Source organism: Accipiter gentilis, chromosome 32 (genome assembly GCF_929443795.1).
Source record: "Accipiter gentilis chromosome 32, bAccGen1.1, whole genome shotgun sequence".
Classification (NCBI taxonomy): Eukaryota; Metazoa; Chordata; class Aves; order Accipitriformes; family Accipitridae; genus Astur; species Astur gentilis.
Genome location: NC_064911.1, coordinates 15,593,334 through 15,610,398, shown reverse-complemented (window position 1 = coordinate 15,610,398; position 17,065 = coordinate 15,593,334). Strand labels below are relative to the sequence as shown.

General features: G+C 36.9%; 1 protein-coding gene across 1 annotated transcript in view; it reads right to left on the bottom strand.

Moving 5' to 3' along the window:
- TAB3 (TGF-beta activated kinase 1 (MAP3K7) binding protein 3) overlaps nucleotides 1-17,065 on the bottom strand; it is a 48,164-nt gene that overhangs the window by 14,190 nt on the left and 16,909 nt on the right. The window contains exons 2-3 of the mRNA XM_049835327.1: nucleotides 6,217-6,405; nucleotides 1,750-3,202 (exon numbers count right to left, since the gene is read on the bottom strand). Of these exons, the coding sequence (XP_049691284.1) occupies nucleotides 1,750-3,202; nucleotides 6,217-6,318 (1,555 nt within the window). The 5' untranslated portion in view covers nucleotides 6,319-6,405. The remainder of the gene's footprint in view (nucleotides 1-1,749; nucleotides 3,203-6,216; nucleotides 6,406-17,065) is intronic.

Genomic DNA, 17,065 nt, shown 5'->3' with positions numbered 1-17,065 from the left:
GTAGAGTAAGAGATCGCAAAATTTAAAGGGAAAAGAAAAAGTACACATACCAGGCTGCATGATTTTCCACTAATTACTATCAAACCTTGTCTTTCTGAGACTCCTCCAACTTAACATCTGATATGACTACATTACATAGCTTCACATTATACTGTAGTACAACTCATCAAACATGACTCACACTACAAAGAAACAGTGAAAGTACAGACACCAGAATGGATTTTTGGTAACACTTTTCACAATGGTTCATATTCAGAAGAAAATTAGATAAACTTGTTCCCTGTATTAAGCTGTTAAATATACTTTTCTTTAGGACTCCTTTGTGGTAGTAAAGACTATAACATCTATTCTTCTACAGTTTATTCCTATCAAGAGTTCAGAGTGCAGCAATACCAAAGTATAAAGTCCCAGCTGTGGTAGGTATTGCCACAAAAGCATATACTAACTAGTTTTATTGATTTTGTTTTCCAAATACACAAATCTAGTGAAAGATACAAAGGCAAAACCAGATTTAAACATTTCAAAATATGTCTTTCTCAGTTATGTGAAGCTACTTAGTTTTCTCACGTAACTGAAAATCTTTAATGAAGCTGTAATAGAAATGCTACCAAACAAAGCATATGGCCTAAGAGTTACAAACCTGCTAGAGTTCGTTCTCTCCAAATAACATTTCTAATTGGGTCTACCAGGTCTACAGCTCTTTGTTGATGAGTTAGAATAGCTCAAAAGACACAAGTGAAATATGAAATCAAGAACTACAGGTCAGCTTTATAACCACTATTTCAGCCCCCTAAAGTGAAAGGAAGGCTAGAAGAAGCAACGGAGGAATAGAGTCTCTTTTTCAAATGCAAATCCAGAAACAAAGCACATTCTTTAAATAATTGCTGCTGATTATCATTCTGTCATTACCCCAAATGATTGGTTTGAATGCTTGCAGACCGATTCATTTGCTCAATTTTAAATGTTTCAAATCTATAAAGCAGATTACTCTGAGAAAAACAGTTTTCAGCTAAAGGTTAGATTTCACCTTTTTTTTTTTTTTTTTTTTTTACTAAATTACTTTATTCTTCCGTTTATACATGGCATTAAGACTAACTACATTCTATCCCAATGCAGCAGAACACACATCCTAAAATTTGTCTGCCAATCTCTTCCTCCTCTTTGAAAACTCTAAATGGAAGAAGTGAACTTTTGATTAAGTTCTTCAAAATAATTATTTTAATACCTTTCAAAATAGAAATATTATTTGTATGGACACCTGATGTAATTTCAGCTGCAATCCTACCTCCCTCTCCTCTTTCACTTAATACTATTCAATCTAAACCAAGTAAACTGGATTCAAATTCCCTGCAGAAGTTAGCGTTTCAGGTTTTATAAAGCACTCAAGTATGGAACAAATACAAAAAGTAGTAAAATCCACATGTAAATTTATGACACAGTTCAATGCAGAATTTACAAACTGGACACACAATATATGAACAAACCATCTACTGTTGCTGGCAGCAGTGTTTTCTTTTAAGAAATTCCCCTAACATCAAAGGTATAGCAACTTTAAGAACCTCAGAAATTCTTCATGTATTAGACTGAAATTTGGCAAAATTTTTTAAAAATCAGAACAAACTCCCTCATTAGATGATTTTGGGTGCAATTTCTACTCTTGTCTGTACAAGTTCAAAAATTTTATTAAGTAGCAAAATCAAGCTGAAAATGCATTTTACAATAATACAATTTTCAGGATTAAACATTTACCTTGAGTGTAAGCATAGTCATCTGATCCAGAACTAGAACTTCTCTGATACTTATGGCTTCCTTTTTCTCCTCCAGATCCTGGGATTACAGAAATAGGCTGAATAGGTTCTGGTGCTGCAGAACGCTCTTCTTGGTCCACTAAATTTAAAAGATTCTCAGTCGGTGCTCGACCTACTGTGATTTTAAAAATGGTTGGGTTTGGCTGAGATACCATTACCCGAGGAGACTGTGTTGGTGCACCTGTAGGTCCAGTTGGTTGAGTGTAGGTAATATATACTGGATTAACACTAAATGGAGGTTTGGGTTGACCTGACATACCTCTTGATGGAGAGCTTGAAGGAGGAGTAGTGGCTGCATACAGCGGGTGCTGGTTTCGTTGAGATGGTTGATTACTTATTGGTGAAGGACTTCTGTTCATTGCAGTCCCAGGTCTTTGCGGCGGCTCAACTGTAATTTCTATTTTATTCATGGAACCTTTGGATAAACTAGGTCCAGCAAAAGGAGGAAGATACGATACAGAGTGACCGCCTTGTTTTTGAAAAGTCTGGGATGCTTGCTGATATGGATGGGGTGGGACAGTTGAAGGACTAGGAGGCATGAAAACATGTGAACTCTGATGACTTAGCTGAGGAGGCTGAACTTGGTGTTGAGGAGAGCCAAAGGGAGAGGGACACTGGGATGCCGGTGGTGATCGAAAAGCTGACTGAGGGATCTGGGGTTGTTTAGGAGAATATTGAGAAGGTTGGTAGTTCTGTTGATGTGGATACACAGGTAGAGGACGGGGAGTATAATGTGGAACTGGGCCCTGTGGCGATGAATGCCACTGTGTATTCTGAGGAGTCTGTCGTCCTGAAGAACTTTGAGATGTTTGTCTTATATAAATAGAGCCAGGAGTCCCATAAAGATTGCTTGGAATCTGTGGAAGAATTTGTAGAGCTCTGGGTACACTCTGTCCAGAGGGGAGGTTTTGTGATACTGTAACAGTAATGGGATTTGTACTGTACCGAGGTATGTGCATATACGTGGGAGGAGGGCCTTGCATAGCAGACGTGTTCATTCCTGGTTGTATGGAAGATGGCTGTGGAGGTGGCTGTGGAGGAGGAGTAGCTGCATTTCTATTCTGGTCATTCATGAAAAATGGATTGTAACTGGGAGAAGCTGCCACAACTGCGGGAGCAGAATGTGGTTCTTGAACTAAGCATATCAGCTGTTTACCTGCTGTGCGTTGTGGATCAATATGTCCATCGCTTGAACTGTGTACCAGTGTACGACCACCATTAAGTTGAGCTCCATCCCCTGCATGATAGCTGGTATGAGGATGAATACCCAGATTAATGTGCAAAAGGCTATTTCTATTCATTCTGGTGTCATCGGGGCTATGGTACTCCATATATAAGTATTTGTTGCTCTCCTGTGCGAGGGCTCGACAACAGGCATCTAGGTTGTTGTTGTTCTAGGAGTAAGAATTGACACCTATTATTGTCAAATAGCAAAAGAAAAAGCCAGCATTCAACAAGCATTCAACTGAAGCTGCCATCAAGCCTAGCTTGAACACAACTAGGGATAACATTTCAAAGACAAATTTTGAAATAAAGGTAACACCTTCTAAGTCATAGTATGCAAGTAGTACATAGCTCACATTGCATCTAGCAAAATGCTATGCTAACGCTAGCTACAGTATGACATACTAAAAAAAAATAATCAAGTCCAGTTTTGGGGACAGCAATGGGTAGAACTCTTGGCATCTTCTGCAAGGAACAGGTATGTACAATTAACTACTTCTGTAACAGCACAGATCAAATTAAACTAGAACAAAATTGCAAACTCTGGGAAGTCAAAAGAATAATGCAGATGACATTTTAATGTTTACCTGAGTGTTTACTCTTTTCATCTTTATTTTACTGTTTACCTGAGTATTTCTCTTTACCCGAAAGTTTAAAAGCCCAACATTTTAAACCATCTTCTCTTGGCAGAAGAGAATTTAGTGCCTTGAAAATGAAGTCAGAATAAGTATTGCTTGAAAAACTACTGGCAATTCCATAAAGCACCTTACAATTCTGATGCAATTTCAACTGCCTTTAAGAATTCACGCTCAAGGCTAAAAAAGGTTTATTCATACATCAGTGAGGAAACCAAATAACCCCTGTGTTTGACTTGTTCTGTGGTGCCAGCAGCTGAAACTATACAGACAATAAATTATGAATCAAAAGAAAAGTGAAATGGGGAATTCCCTTTCCATTCTTCCCCTCTCCACTCATTTTAGCTTAATCTAATCTTGTTAAAAGAATGACATGAATGATAGCTTTTCCAAAAGAGTAAAATCACTAGAAAACATTCCAGTTGTGGATTTATTTTTTTTCTTGCCACTTTCTCATAGAACAGCCTGTATCAGTTGTGGTTCAGGGTTTTCTTAAACAGTAAAGAAAAATAATTTCACTTTAAGTTAAGTTCAACTACATCTGGCCTTCAGCATCCTAACTTGGTTACATGTGATTCAAGACTGGTACCTTCTGTGACATACAGCACCTCCTTACCGCAACAAGTGTGTACATATTTATACATACATGCATACAGCCCTGCATTCCTTAGCATGCCAAGAATACCATTCTAAGGAATATACATTAATAATGGTTTCACTGTTTTAAACACTATCACTATACAAAGTCTGTATACATATTAATAGTCATATGGCCTTGCAATAACTATTTTCAACAGCCTATCCATCGGTTGAAAAAGTCACGGTTACATTTATTTTCTAAAGGACTGATACCTAGTCAGTCTTAATACTAAAGTGAAGATGCCTTTCCCAAAATTTCATATGATTTCACTATCAGACAAACACAAATATTCAGCATGTTCTCAGATGAAGACTTAATATTGAACATGACAAAAGCGTCCAGCACTTAATTATGTATGGCTCTCACTCCTTGACTACTTCCCCTTCATGCCAAGCTCCCCTTCTAGACCACAATGGTTAATGAGAATATCCAGACATATCACAGAAAAATTTAAAACCAGAACATGTGGGAAACAGACTTTGTAATAATAACCAGCACCAGAGTGCCAAGTCAGCAGTCTCAAAAAAGTTAACCGCTACCATCAGCCACTTGCCATCTAAAGAGGAGTTCATAAAGAGAGTCCTCATCTTCCTTAGGTCACTTCATCAGGGTGGAGGTAGAGAGAACGTAGATAGGACAGGCCCTAATCTGATTTTCTCAGGGTAGGGAATATATTCGTCATTTCAAAGGACCCTCAATTTTTGATAGGTCTAAAACTCACACTGGTTTAAATCTAGAGTATGTATTGCAAAAGCTTAATGGAAACCAGTTCATGTTTCTTAAAACAAATATAAAGTGGGTTTGGAAACAGATTATACACTTAAAAAAACCAGACAGATACTTGCAATGTAATGTTAAGCAGCATCCAGAACACTGTATTATAGATATAGAACACCATATGCTTCTACAGCATTAGGGATTCTTTAATTTTATCAGTTTAAAGATGTCCATGACTTAAACATAGTTCATCAAAAGGATCATGTACTTAAGAGTCCAGAAGAGATGACTGTCAGGGTAAGTAAAGCTTTACGTTTCAGGGCTTCCCCTGCTTTAAATTTGTCTGAAAGCAATTCATTTGTATTTGTATGGTTTAGAAAAGACACAATGCAAAAATTACAGCCACAGTTATAAGTATACCTTCTCTTCTGCCAGGAACAGATGCAAACACAGCTTCGCTACTTTCATATGCAGCAGTTTATCACATTAGGTTCCACCTCAGCAATGGCCACGCAAGGCTAAACCAGATCTTCCATGTTTCTATTCCACTCCTGAATCTTCCCATTAATGGAAAGTATTCCTAGACAACCACGACTTTGAAAAATGGTTATGTGTTGTCACTTATTATCACTTCCAATTTGTAATTTTAGATGAAGGTGGAAGGAAAAAATGGAAAAAAAGGCCAAACCAAACCAAACCAACACAAAACCAAACCAAAAAAGAAATGCTACCTGACTTGGAAGAAGAGAAGTAAAAATAAACCTTTGGACAGCTGTGGCAAAAAGATACCATGAAGACAGAAAACCTTTAGATTCCTAGCTAAGGCCAGTTCCTTATCTTGGAAGAATGAGTCACTGTTTGCTAAAATCTCCTTCAGTATATGTATGTTATTTATGTAGCCAGCATCAATAATCATCCCATTAGCCACTTTCCTTATTCTCTGTATGCATACAGTTACAGGTCACATAGACAAGGAAGAATAGCCTGCAGAAAAAAACCCACAAACGTAAGTGAAGAATGATAAAATCTTTGTATATAGTAAGACACAGGACAAAAATGCAAGTAATGCAGTCTTTGACCCTTTCAAAATAAAACCAGAAGAATGAAAATCTATGCTCCATGTACACTACTAGAAAGAATTTTCATACTACAAAAATAAAATACACAGACTCTTAAAAACTCTTTACCATACCTGAAGCATGCACTGAGATACCACCCCTTCAGGTATCTCAGGGAAACGTTGTCGGAGATCATGGAGTACCTGCACATCGAGTTGTTGACTACCCTGCGCCATGCCAGACTGATGATGTTCCAGATTACCAAAAAATGGAAGTCAACAGGCCTTCCAATGATTATGGTCTTCTGAGGCTTCTGGCATTTTCTGTAAGAAAGGAAACACAATCAATTATCTTCCAAGCCGTCACAACAACTTTTCCTCCTTCCTCAGCTGCATGTGTAAAAGAATTACTGCATTACTTTTTTAGATCTAGCTATCAAGAGACAATGGCTTAAACACAAGAGTGGGAATCATCATGTCTCAAATTCTAATATTAAAACACTTAACATATCATGGGTATGTCTACATGACATTTCACTGGAATGTGCTAGTTCAGGTCTTTACACAGTCCCACTGTGGTACTATGTAGGCATAACTTAAATTAATCTGACCTGCATAAAATGAAACTGTTACATATTTACTCCCAGTGAAATTCTGAACTGTTTGTAGAAAAGCCTGAAGTTATTGCAAAGCATGCATGTCTCTTATTTACAACATGCTAGAAATAACAGGCTGGAAAACTAAATAGCACAATTATCCAAAAATACTCCTCTAGTAATAGGCCTTAAACTCTTTCCTCTTTCCATCATTACAAATCCAAGGAGTTGGGAGCAATGTTTGTGAAATACAACAAGAGCTACACAGAATTTAAGGAGTCCTTTTTAGGATTATGATAAGCATCCATCTAAGATTTTTGTAAATCACCTATTATATTCATACTGACATGATTAGTGACAAAACCCCCTCTTTCCATTTCAGGATTCTTCTATTCAACAGTGAAAAGATTCTATCTGAAATTCAATACCCAAGGACTACTAGAAGGCAAATACAGTCTGAGTCAACAAATGCTCTTCTCATTTGTGGCTCATGATCACAGCAGTCATCAAAAGGCAGCTGAATTCTGAGTAAGGATTCACAAAGACTTTGTGTGAAGGTGGTGCGTGACATAGCCCCTGTAACACATCTATTATTGCTAAGCTTCGCAAGCTTTTCCAACATTACTACTCAGTTGAATTCATAACTGCAGAGAATGTAGTGCTGTCTTCAAAAACGGAAATGAAAGTCAGATACCAGCAGAGTTGGTGTTCAAGTAATATATTAGCTACTCGGAGTCCCAAATTTAAATCATGCTTATCTCAACCTCAGTGTAATACTGGGTGGCACATAGTATAGGTATTCCAGTCAGCTTTTCACTGGTTGTTCAACATCTAATAGCAGTCTAGAGCAGTACAACAGACCAGCACAAACATATGCACACCTTTATGCACTAATGAACTCCAACAGTTTCCTGCATCTTTCCTAAAAAAGTATCTTAGTTTTCATAGGTGAGAACATACATCTCCAAAGAAATATAAAATGTCAGGTTTAGGGTAAAAAAGCTTTGGTGGTTTCTTTTTTTATTACTTTGAATACTTAATAAACACACCTTTCTTTTTTCACCTCTTTCTAAATAGTACTTCCTTTCTCTGAAAAGGGGCAAAACAACAACCACCACCATGACAACAAAAAAGAGGTCACGTCAACCAGACTGTCTGGCTACTTTGTATGTGGACAGCTCTTAACTGACATAAGCACTCATTAAATAACACATATGCTTACAGGAAGGGTTGTTCTCTGTCATATCTGATATATTCTAGTATCCAGTATTACATCTGTCACATCACACTTTCTCAAGATAAATGAGACAAGTTTAAAGAACAGCGAGATACGTGAATTATCCTGTTGTGATTTAAGAAATACTACAATAAACTTGCATTGCAAAATCACAATGCAGTTCTGTCTGCTGCAGTAATGCTGCAGACCCCTTTTATTTTAAAAGGAAAGAAGTTTCCACTGACTACAAGAGCTAGCTGAAACTTCATATCTACACTCACAGTAGGGGATCTTTTATAAAACTCATTTTTTGTAAATGACAAACAAACATCATAATCTGAAAAAGCAGACCGCCACAAAAATTCTCAAAGAAAACCTGACAGCAATCACGCTCTGTGTGTTTCTAGACAACTCTCCTTTTCCCAGGAGGCAAGGGATGAAGTGCAATAATGCAGGAGTACCCTACCAGAATAACCTGCAGTTAAAACCCCTGTGGAATAACAATGACAGCATCTGAAAATCTGAAACAGAAGATAATAATTTTAATAATTTCATTTGCATGAGCAAAAGCCTTTGCATCACTTCTCTCTTCAAATGCAAATTCAGTTGTAACATGGGTGAGCAGACTGGAGACCCACCATCAATACATACAATGTTTTTCTACAACGCTTTTATAACAATCTAAATTAATAATTTCTTTGATGGTTTTCTAACAATTCCTGAAATTGTGGTGAGTAAAGGTCTAACACTCAAAGTAATTGGCAGTTATTGGCCAACTATGAATTTATCATAGTTCTCTTCTAAACACAAATAATGGATAACAGAAATTTCCATTCTCATTTTGAACAGTTGAAGCTTCTAGCCTTCACAGTTACACAGATAGCCTTGAAAAGTCTACAAGAAAGCAGAAATAATTGTCTTAAGAAGCATGAACACACAATCATTCAGAACTCCTTGGATTCCATGGTTACACTACTGCGGAAATTTGTTATTTTTCAGCCAAACCCACAAAATTCACTACTGCCGTATCTAGGAGCCCAGCATTTTGTCCCGTCTATTCTGCTTGACCTGCCTACAACTGACTGCACATTTTCCACTCTAAGCAGGCACAGAATAGCTGGAATACAATACTTGCTTCCCATGTTGCTCCACAGCACCAGGCAGATGGAGAAGCAAGTTGTTTGGAGAGCCAAGAGCTTACAGCACAGACCACACAGCTAAAATGCTCTAGACAAGACCTCTTGCTGAGCCACAGGAGACTAGGAAAGCAATCCTTCAAAACTTCTTTCTTTCACAGGCTAAGGGACATGCTGACATGTCCAGTGTACACTACCAGCCTTATAATTATTGGAAGTTCACAGAGCAGAACACATCAACAACCAACCCAAAGTCACAATGAAAGCAAGCCACTTCATCTGTAACTCACAAAAGTGAGTTGAGGGTACCCAAACTCAAGTTAAAAAGTGTTTCACAGGGATGGAATAAATTAACATTGCTACATACATGGCAGTTCTAATGGCAAAACCAAAGGATATTGTTGCAGAATTGGTCTCGCTGTGTTAACACAGAGATGACCTTGGGAGCCACTAGTGAACCTTGGGGATTATGCAAAGCAGGACTCCAGTGCTGAACAAGTACACTCATCAGTTTTTCACGCCTTTTACATGCCCAAATTATATGTACAGGGAAGCAGTATCTTAAATTTAATCTTTCCCTAAGCCATTTGTGTACCTTGCAATTTAAGAAAAAAAGTCAACAGTTCCATCAATCAACTCATGCCTCTTTTCTAAAATAATGAAAAATAAAGTACAATTACTATAGTCTTGATACTCCCCACAGGTGTGTTCAAATATATACAGAAGGCAATTCATTTCACTACTGTTATTTTTGAAGCACTAAATCACCTAAAATGAAGATACATGAATCATCAGTAATGACATCCAATTGAAAAATAGATTAGGTCAATACATACTATCTGGAAGTGTATAAATTATGTACTGGTGCACTTATGCAATTACAATGTATGCAGCAACTAAAATAATTCCTGAGCAAACTTCCAGAAAACAGGTTACCTGAAAGACAGTTTCTCAGGCCTCATCAATTTAAAGTTAATTGTTAAAGAATTTTATAACAACAGTTGGGCCTTGAAGGGTAAGTGGAAAAAAGCAACAAGACAAAACACAATAATAAACAAATCAGTTTACAAAAGCAACATGCCAAAGGCATTCTGCTCCTATACATTTTACATAAATTCCTTCATCTTAAAAGTTTATTTAAATCTTTAGATTACAAGGATGAGAAAACACAGATGGATTTAAGTACCATCAGGTAAAGAACCTCAATTTTTCCTCCGAATACTACACAAATGTAATTCTTAAATCTCATTGTCCTGACTTCTAATCAAATGCATGCTGATACCTACAGATAAAGAGTATATTTATGGAATGGCATTTACATGAACTCAACCCAGTATTTGTAAGTTAATCTATATTTTTCCTCCTTGTTCATCTCTGATCAAAGCGTTGAAGATAAATTTTTACCTTCAGATTCATAAATGCAGTAGAAATTTTTTTAATTAAACACTCATAGGGCAACTCCTTCAAACATTTGCACTGGACTGAGGCTTTTAGCCAAGAGGTATAGCAAAGCTGGATGCTCTATTCTGTCTGAACATTGCAGGAACTGGAGTATGAAGATACCATGAAATTTAGGTGGACAAAACAGTAAAACAATATCAACTTCTTAATTATGGAATCTTCAAAACAGAAAGAACAAAATTAATATTAATATAAATCAGTAAGCTGAAAGGAAAATGAACATATATAAGATCTCCACCAAGCAAAAGTTACTTTGACTTTAGAGACATTTAAACTCACTTGCAGTAAATATGAAGTAGCAAATTCAATAAACAGTTATACAATCCAAACTCATGACAATAATTCCTAACTGTTATCTGTTTAAATATCATTTGCCAATACCAACACCTCATTCTTGTTTATATTTGCTACTGGCATTTAGGCATAAAACTTCTGAGTAACACTGGTATCAGTGCTACTCAGAACTTTCTCCCTGTGCTGAGCCAAACAGAAGAGCAATAACAGTCTGAATACCTTCCCTGAACAGGAACTTTCCATATTTCTCTGGTAGTAAATAGAGGGAGAACTGTGAAGAGTGAGGACAGGAACTGAGGAAGCAGAAAAAGATACAAAATTCTAAAATTCAGTTCCATTAATCTAGATTAGTACAGAATTTTACTTTCACCAAAAACGGCAGGGTAAATGAAAATGAGATCATGTCCAAAAGAAAAATACAATGTTCTTTAAATGGAAGAACAATAATAAAAGCTTAACACTCATTTGTAATGACTTTACTAAAACATATAGTTTTGTTTTCAAAGCCATGCGAGACTAACTGGCTGCACAGCATGAGTTCTGAATCTGAGCAACATTTTACATCTTTTGTTCTAAATTTATTAAATGAAAAGAAGTTGTGAGTGCATCTTATGACTCATATTCCTTCTTGAGGTAATTTCAATCCATGTTAGCTACAATTCTTGAAATTACTTTTTCAGTTGTGTCATTGCATTTTTCCTACTTATTTTCCTACTACTTATATTTTGCTGAAGTTGGTCTCAAGAATAAATTATTCATATTTCTGAAAAAAATCTGCTCTAGTCTGAAAAGCCTTTTAGAAGAACACAGACCATTCATGCTCGAAGCACAAAAAAACTCCCATTACTAGACTTGCTCTACAAAGTAATGTTACTAAAGTATACAGCAAACCTAGAGTACACAGAGTGCTTAGGAAGTAAAATAAAAAAATTTATGCAGATCCCAACTTTTTTATATACAATTTAAAAAAAGCAGTTGCCATTAATAACATCTATTAGGACATTCATGTTTCATGACTGCTTACCTCTAGATTCCTACATTCAGGATATCTTATAGTATGGAAATAATCCTACCAGAAAGTCATCCAGATACTGAACTACAGTGTTCTCCTTTACCAGGCACAGTGCATAACAGATTCTCCAAATAATCTATTATTTTCCCAACTGTGAAAATTATTTCATTGTACTACTGTAATACAAAGATTTAATCTGTATTTAAAAGATGATCCTGCTTACTAGAAGTATCTTTATTAAACCCTATGGCCCAAGAAAGATGGCAAAAACATTCTGCCTCTCACAAAAGTAAATATCACCTATTCCAGCTTCAGCACTCAAATTCAGCAACTAGTCCAAAGCATTTATTATTATTTGGGAATAAAAAAAACCCAAACAAACAAACTTGGGCAAGTTAAGCCCCTAGAAACTGTCTTATTGGGGGAAGGATTTCAAAGTTTTTATTTATACATACATTTATATAAAATGAAAACTATTCAGTGAATTACATGTTTGTTACAGTTTCTTGAATGAAAAAGTTACCCCATAAGCAAGGACTGCTTACCAGGTAGATGTCAATTTAGCTTCTGTAATAGATGTGGGCAAACTTCCATTGCCTCCAGAGTCATCTAGAGATTTGGCTACAGTCCTCCAAGGATACCAAGGTTTACTGCATATGAAGCAGCATGAAAAAGCAATGAGATCAGTTGTAGTGAGTAACAACTCATACGCAACTGAACAGCTTTCTCCACCTTTCTTCCCGCTCCAGTCAACTCAACTGAACTAACTCAACCTGCTAAAACAATTAATAATAATAATAATAAAAAAAAACCTCAATCACTTTTTACTACTTTAATAAACTTATCCTGTACAATGCATGTCCCACTGAATACCACACCACTGTGGAAAGGAAGAAAAAAGGGTAAAAAGGGGAAGGCGATACAGGACCAGGAACACCACCTCCCTCTTCTCAGCACACGTATGCCAAATGATCAGTTCAAGCTGTAACAAAAATGCACCTTCATGTGAAGCAGACTTAGAACAAAAAAACCAAAGCTGTTCTTGTATGAACAACACTAAATCAGGATGGGGATTTTGCCAAGTGCTGTCAATACTGGAGTTAGAGAATATGGTTGTGACACTGCAAGAAACCTGACTGTCAGCTGAGCTCAGAAGGTACACCACCAGGAAGAGGTCAGAACTGAAACTGTACTTCAAACTCCACGTCACTTCCCCACAGTCCATGCATACAAAAATTCTTTCTGAAAACTATGACGGACCAACTGATTATAGGCAGCCAGCTCTTTATCACTTACATGATTATACCTTCGTCTCCGTTGATGCATTGGTTACATGCTTCTAAAGGCTGGAATACCCTGCATACACTGCACGCCAATAGTAAAACATGAGAAGACAAGAAGGGAGTTAGCTCAGCTGACAGATTTAGAAAGCACTTTATTAGATAAGGTATTAATATCTTTTGGTTTTCACCTAACACTGTGGTTTTAACAAGAAAATACGATTTTGGCCAAAGTCTACATTGCCACGTGATCACATCCCAAATTCCACTTGTGTATTTCAATACTCGAGCAGATGTTAAGGTGTATAATTACTGTGGTGCTTCCTACAATGACTGCAAACACACAGCAGAAAAGCTGTTAAATAGCAACATTCTTGTAAATAAGCTTGAATAAAACCATGAAATTTGAAGATGATGATTCAAACAGAGTTGCTTCTTGTGAAGAATTAACTAAGCAAAAATATGTTTTTTAACATCTCATCCCACACATGCCTACTATTCAACAGGTATCTGCACCCAATTATAGCCTTGTAAACATGCCTGGCATGTGACCTGGCTGCAGATGCTATCACGTAATCTCACCTCTAATCCTTGAGCAGCCTCTGGAACCACTGTTGGCTTAAATCCAAAGGTGCCTGCAGTAGAATATTAAACTGACTGTAAATGGTTTAAAGTCATCACGTTATACTGATACTGGGAAAAATAAAGCGAACAATTTGGTACACTAAGTTTCCAGTTATTTAACCATTCAAATAAACAAAAAACAATTAACTCATACCACAAATGTCAGAGCAGTCATATCAATCCAACTAAGACTGTGGATTGCAGCAAAGGAAGGCAAATACTTTTATGGTAATGTGACACCTGCATAAAGATCCGCTAGGTGGAAGATCTTAAAACCTCAGAAATATGAGAAACTAAACTGTTTTAACAGTGCCAAGAGGGCAATTTTTCCTCACAACCATCTTCAGTCACACACTCACTCTGTTTAAACATGATGTATGACAAAAAACAAGGATTACTTTTCCCTGCAACAGTCCAGCTAAAATAATTTTTAGTATTACATATAGCTAAGAACAACTCTCCCAACCTCACAAATCACAATGACCATTTGCTACAGAAGCTTTTCTACTTTCAGGGTGATACATCCCACAGCTTTGGGACTGTATTGTTTCAGAGTAGGAAAGACAAGTACAACAGACTTTAAAGATGTTTTGTCAGTTCATAAAGACATACTAAGTTCAACAAAGCAGGAGAAAAGCAGTCAATATTTAAAGTTGAGCTCAGCATGCTGCTGTCACTGCTCTGAATGCCTGGCTACATCACTAAAAACACAACTTCATGGTTAATCAAGCTGTTTTATGATGAACATTCATTCACTTGTATAAAAGAAGATCAACAGATTCATAAAGCTCCCAGATGGTAGGAAGGCAATGTGAAACACTTATTGTGGTATAGAGGTATACAGCAAAATAAAACTAAAAATAAAGCTGACAAGCTATCACTGCTGACCAGCTGGTCTCTTATATGATGGTAAATTTATACAAGCTCACCGAAGAACTCTTGGTTTGACATCCCTGTCCATTTAGCCATAAAATAGTTACGCAGCCATAGAATAGTTACACAGATGTGTCAATTGATGGCCTAGAACAGCTCAGAGTACTGAAATGCAATGTAATTCATTAAAGCCAGCATGATGAGAATACTATTATCTCACACTGATGAAATAGGAGCGTAAAGCAATGAAGACTCCCTCCTGCCCCCATCAGCTTAAACTTAAGCAATGATCAGTTTTATCCATGTTTGAAACTATTTCCACAGATTCTATAAATGAGGAATATTGTGATACCATATGGGCTGTCTTCATCATGCAAAAGCAATATGTAATTCTGAGGTAAGAGAAACCTGGATGGAAGAGATCTATTTTTGGCACAACACTGACATTGCCTAGAAACATGACCGAAGCATAATAAGGTTTCATCCGTGGTCTGTGAGCAAGCACGTTAATGATACAAGTTGTTCCTAAAATTCAAAAAGTCATAATCAGTCACTATTCCCTCTTAGGCATGTATTTTGTGTTGCTTTGTATGCATTGGCATTTGCTTTTTCTCCCTTTCATTACAGTCTGTCACCCTTGTGAGCCATCAACATCTAAAAGGACTAGTGTTATCTATTTACTGTTTTTCCGCTTCCGTCCATGATGGAAGACATAAAAAAAAAGTCACAGGAACAATATAAACAGTTTAGCGTTTACACAGATTTAAAAAAAATCAGGCACTGAGACACCAAGTTGCCAGGCGGAAAAGGAGTTAGAAGTATTGCTCTACAAAGATCTAACATTTTCAAAACAAGTCACACGTTATTCTGTGGCACTGGTCATGATTAAATTTCTGTCCTTTAAGGTAGGACTAGTATCTGACAATAAGAGACCTTATTTATTCCACTGCTTTGGAAGCAAAAGGAGTAAAAGCCATGTCTACCCTATATACAAGTCAAATCTCCACAAAGTAGAATTTACTTTCGATAGCTACATGGTACATTACACCAGGACATACTGAAAACTGAATGATAATGAGAAGACTGCTTAACTGGAATGATGATACTCATTTTAGCAAGGAACTCAGAGATTCTTGGCTAGCAATTCCTCTACTGAGTAGATCACAGAATCATAGAATGGTTTGGGTTGGAAGGGACCTTAAAGATCATCTAGTCCAACCCCCCCGCCATGGACAGGGACACCTTCCACTAGACCAGGTTGCTCAAAGCCCCATCCAACCGGGCCTTGGACACTCCCAGGGATGGGGCAGCCACAACTTCTCTGAGCAACCTGTTCCAGTGCCTCACCACCCTCGCCATAATAAACTTCTTCCTTATGTCCAATCTAAACCTACCGTCTTTCAGTTTAAAACCGTTGCCCCTCATACAGTCACTACAGGCCTTGGTAAAAAGTCTCCCTCCAGCTTTCTTATAAGCCTCTTTTATATATTGAAAGGCTGCATCAGATACTAGAAAATACTTAAGTAGGAATTTATGGTTCTCCCACTCCAAAATGCAACTAGAAGCGGCTCTGGGTAAACAACAAAGTTACAAGAGAAGTAAGTTTTCAAGGCAGTGAGATAGTTCAGGAATGATGCTACTATGTAACAAGTACTAATTTCCAGAATTCTGCAGAATACAAGGTGCAACTAGAAATTGTAAACACAAGTGAGTTTCTATGCCTCACAGATAATCCCGAGATTATCGCAAGGCTATGCGGACGATGAATTGGCTTTCTTACCAGTTCATACGATCTACAATTATTGACCAAACGTTTGTGAAATATAGGCTGTGGCTGGAAACAAACCTGCAGTGAACCAGCGTACTGTCAGATTTCCTAATTCATAAACTCTAAGTGTTTGCCCTGTTAAAAGTAGTTTTATAAGGATGCAAAATTTTTTTGGCCATTATATCCTATTTGGGGAATCAAAATGAACCAAAAAAAATATAAGAAAACATGAAACTGAGTACTTACAAAGCATAGGAAAAAAAAAGTCTACTGCAAATCCATGGATCATAAACGTCAGCATTATTTATTTTTTAAAGTACAGTCTTCTATTCATATTTCCATGTTTAACAATTACTAGAAGCTGAGGTTTATATTAGAGGAAAACTGAGCTAACAAACTGCAAAAATACTGGATTATTGTTTAATACACAAACTGTTCCAGAAAGTGAGTTTCCTTCTCAGAAGTGTGAGATTAACATTTCTCAAAGTTGAAATGTCTCACAGTATTGCTCTGGATGGAGAGATATCTGCAGGTTACCAGTATGAATGTCAACCAGCTCAAGAGGAATTTAACACTGTTCTAGCCTAAAAGATGTTTATAGCTCCTACACAAGGTAAGTGATTCTCAGTATTAGCTCCTGCTCCTACATTACAAATGCATTGCTACACTTTGAATTTGCTTGTAAGACGTTGAGAACAGGCTTTGTTGCAACATATATTTATAC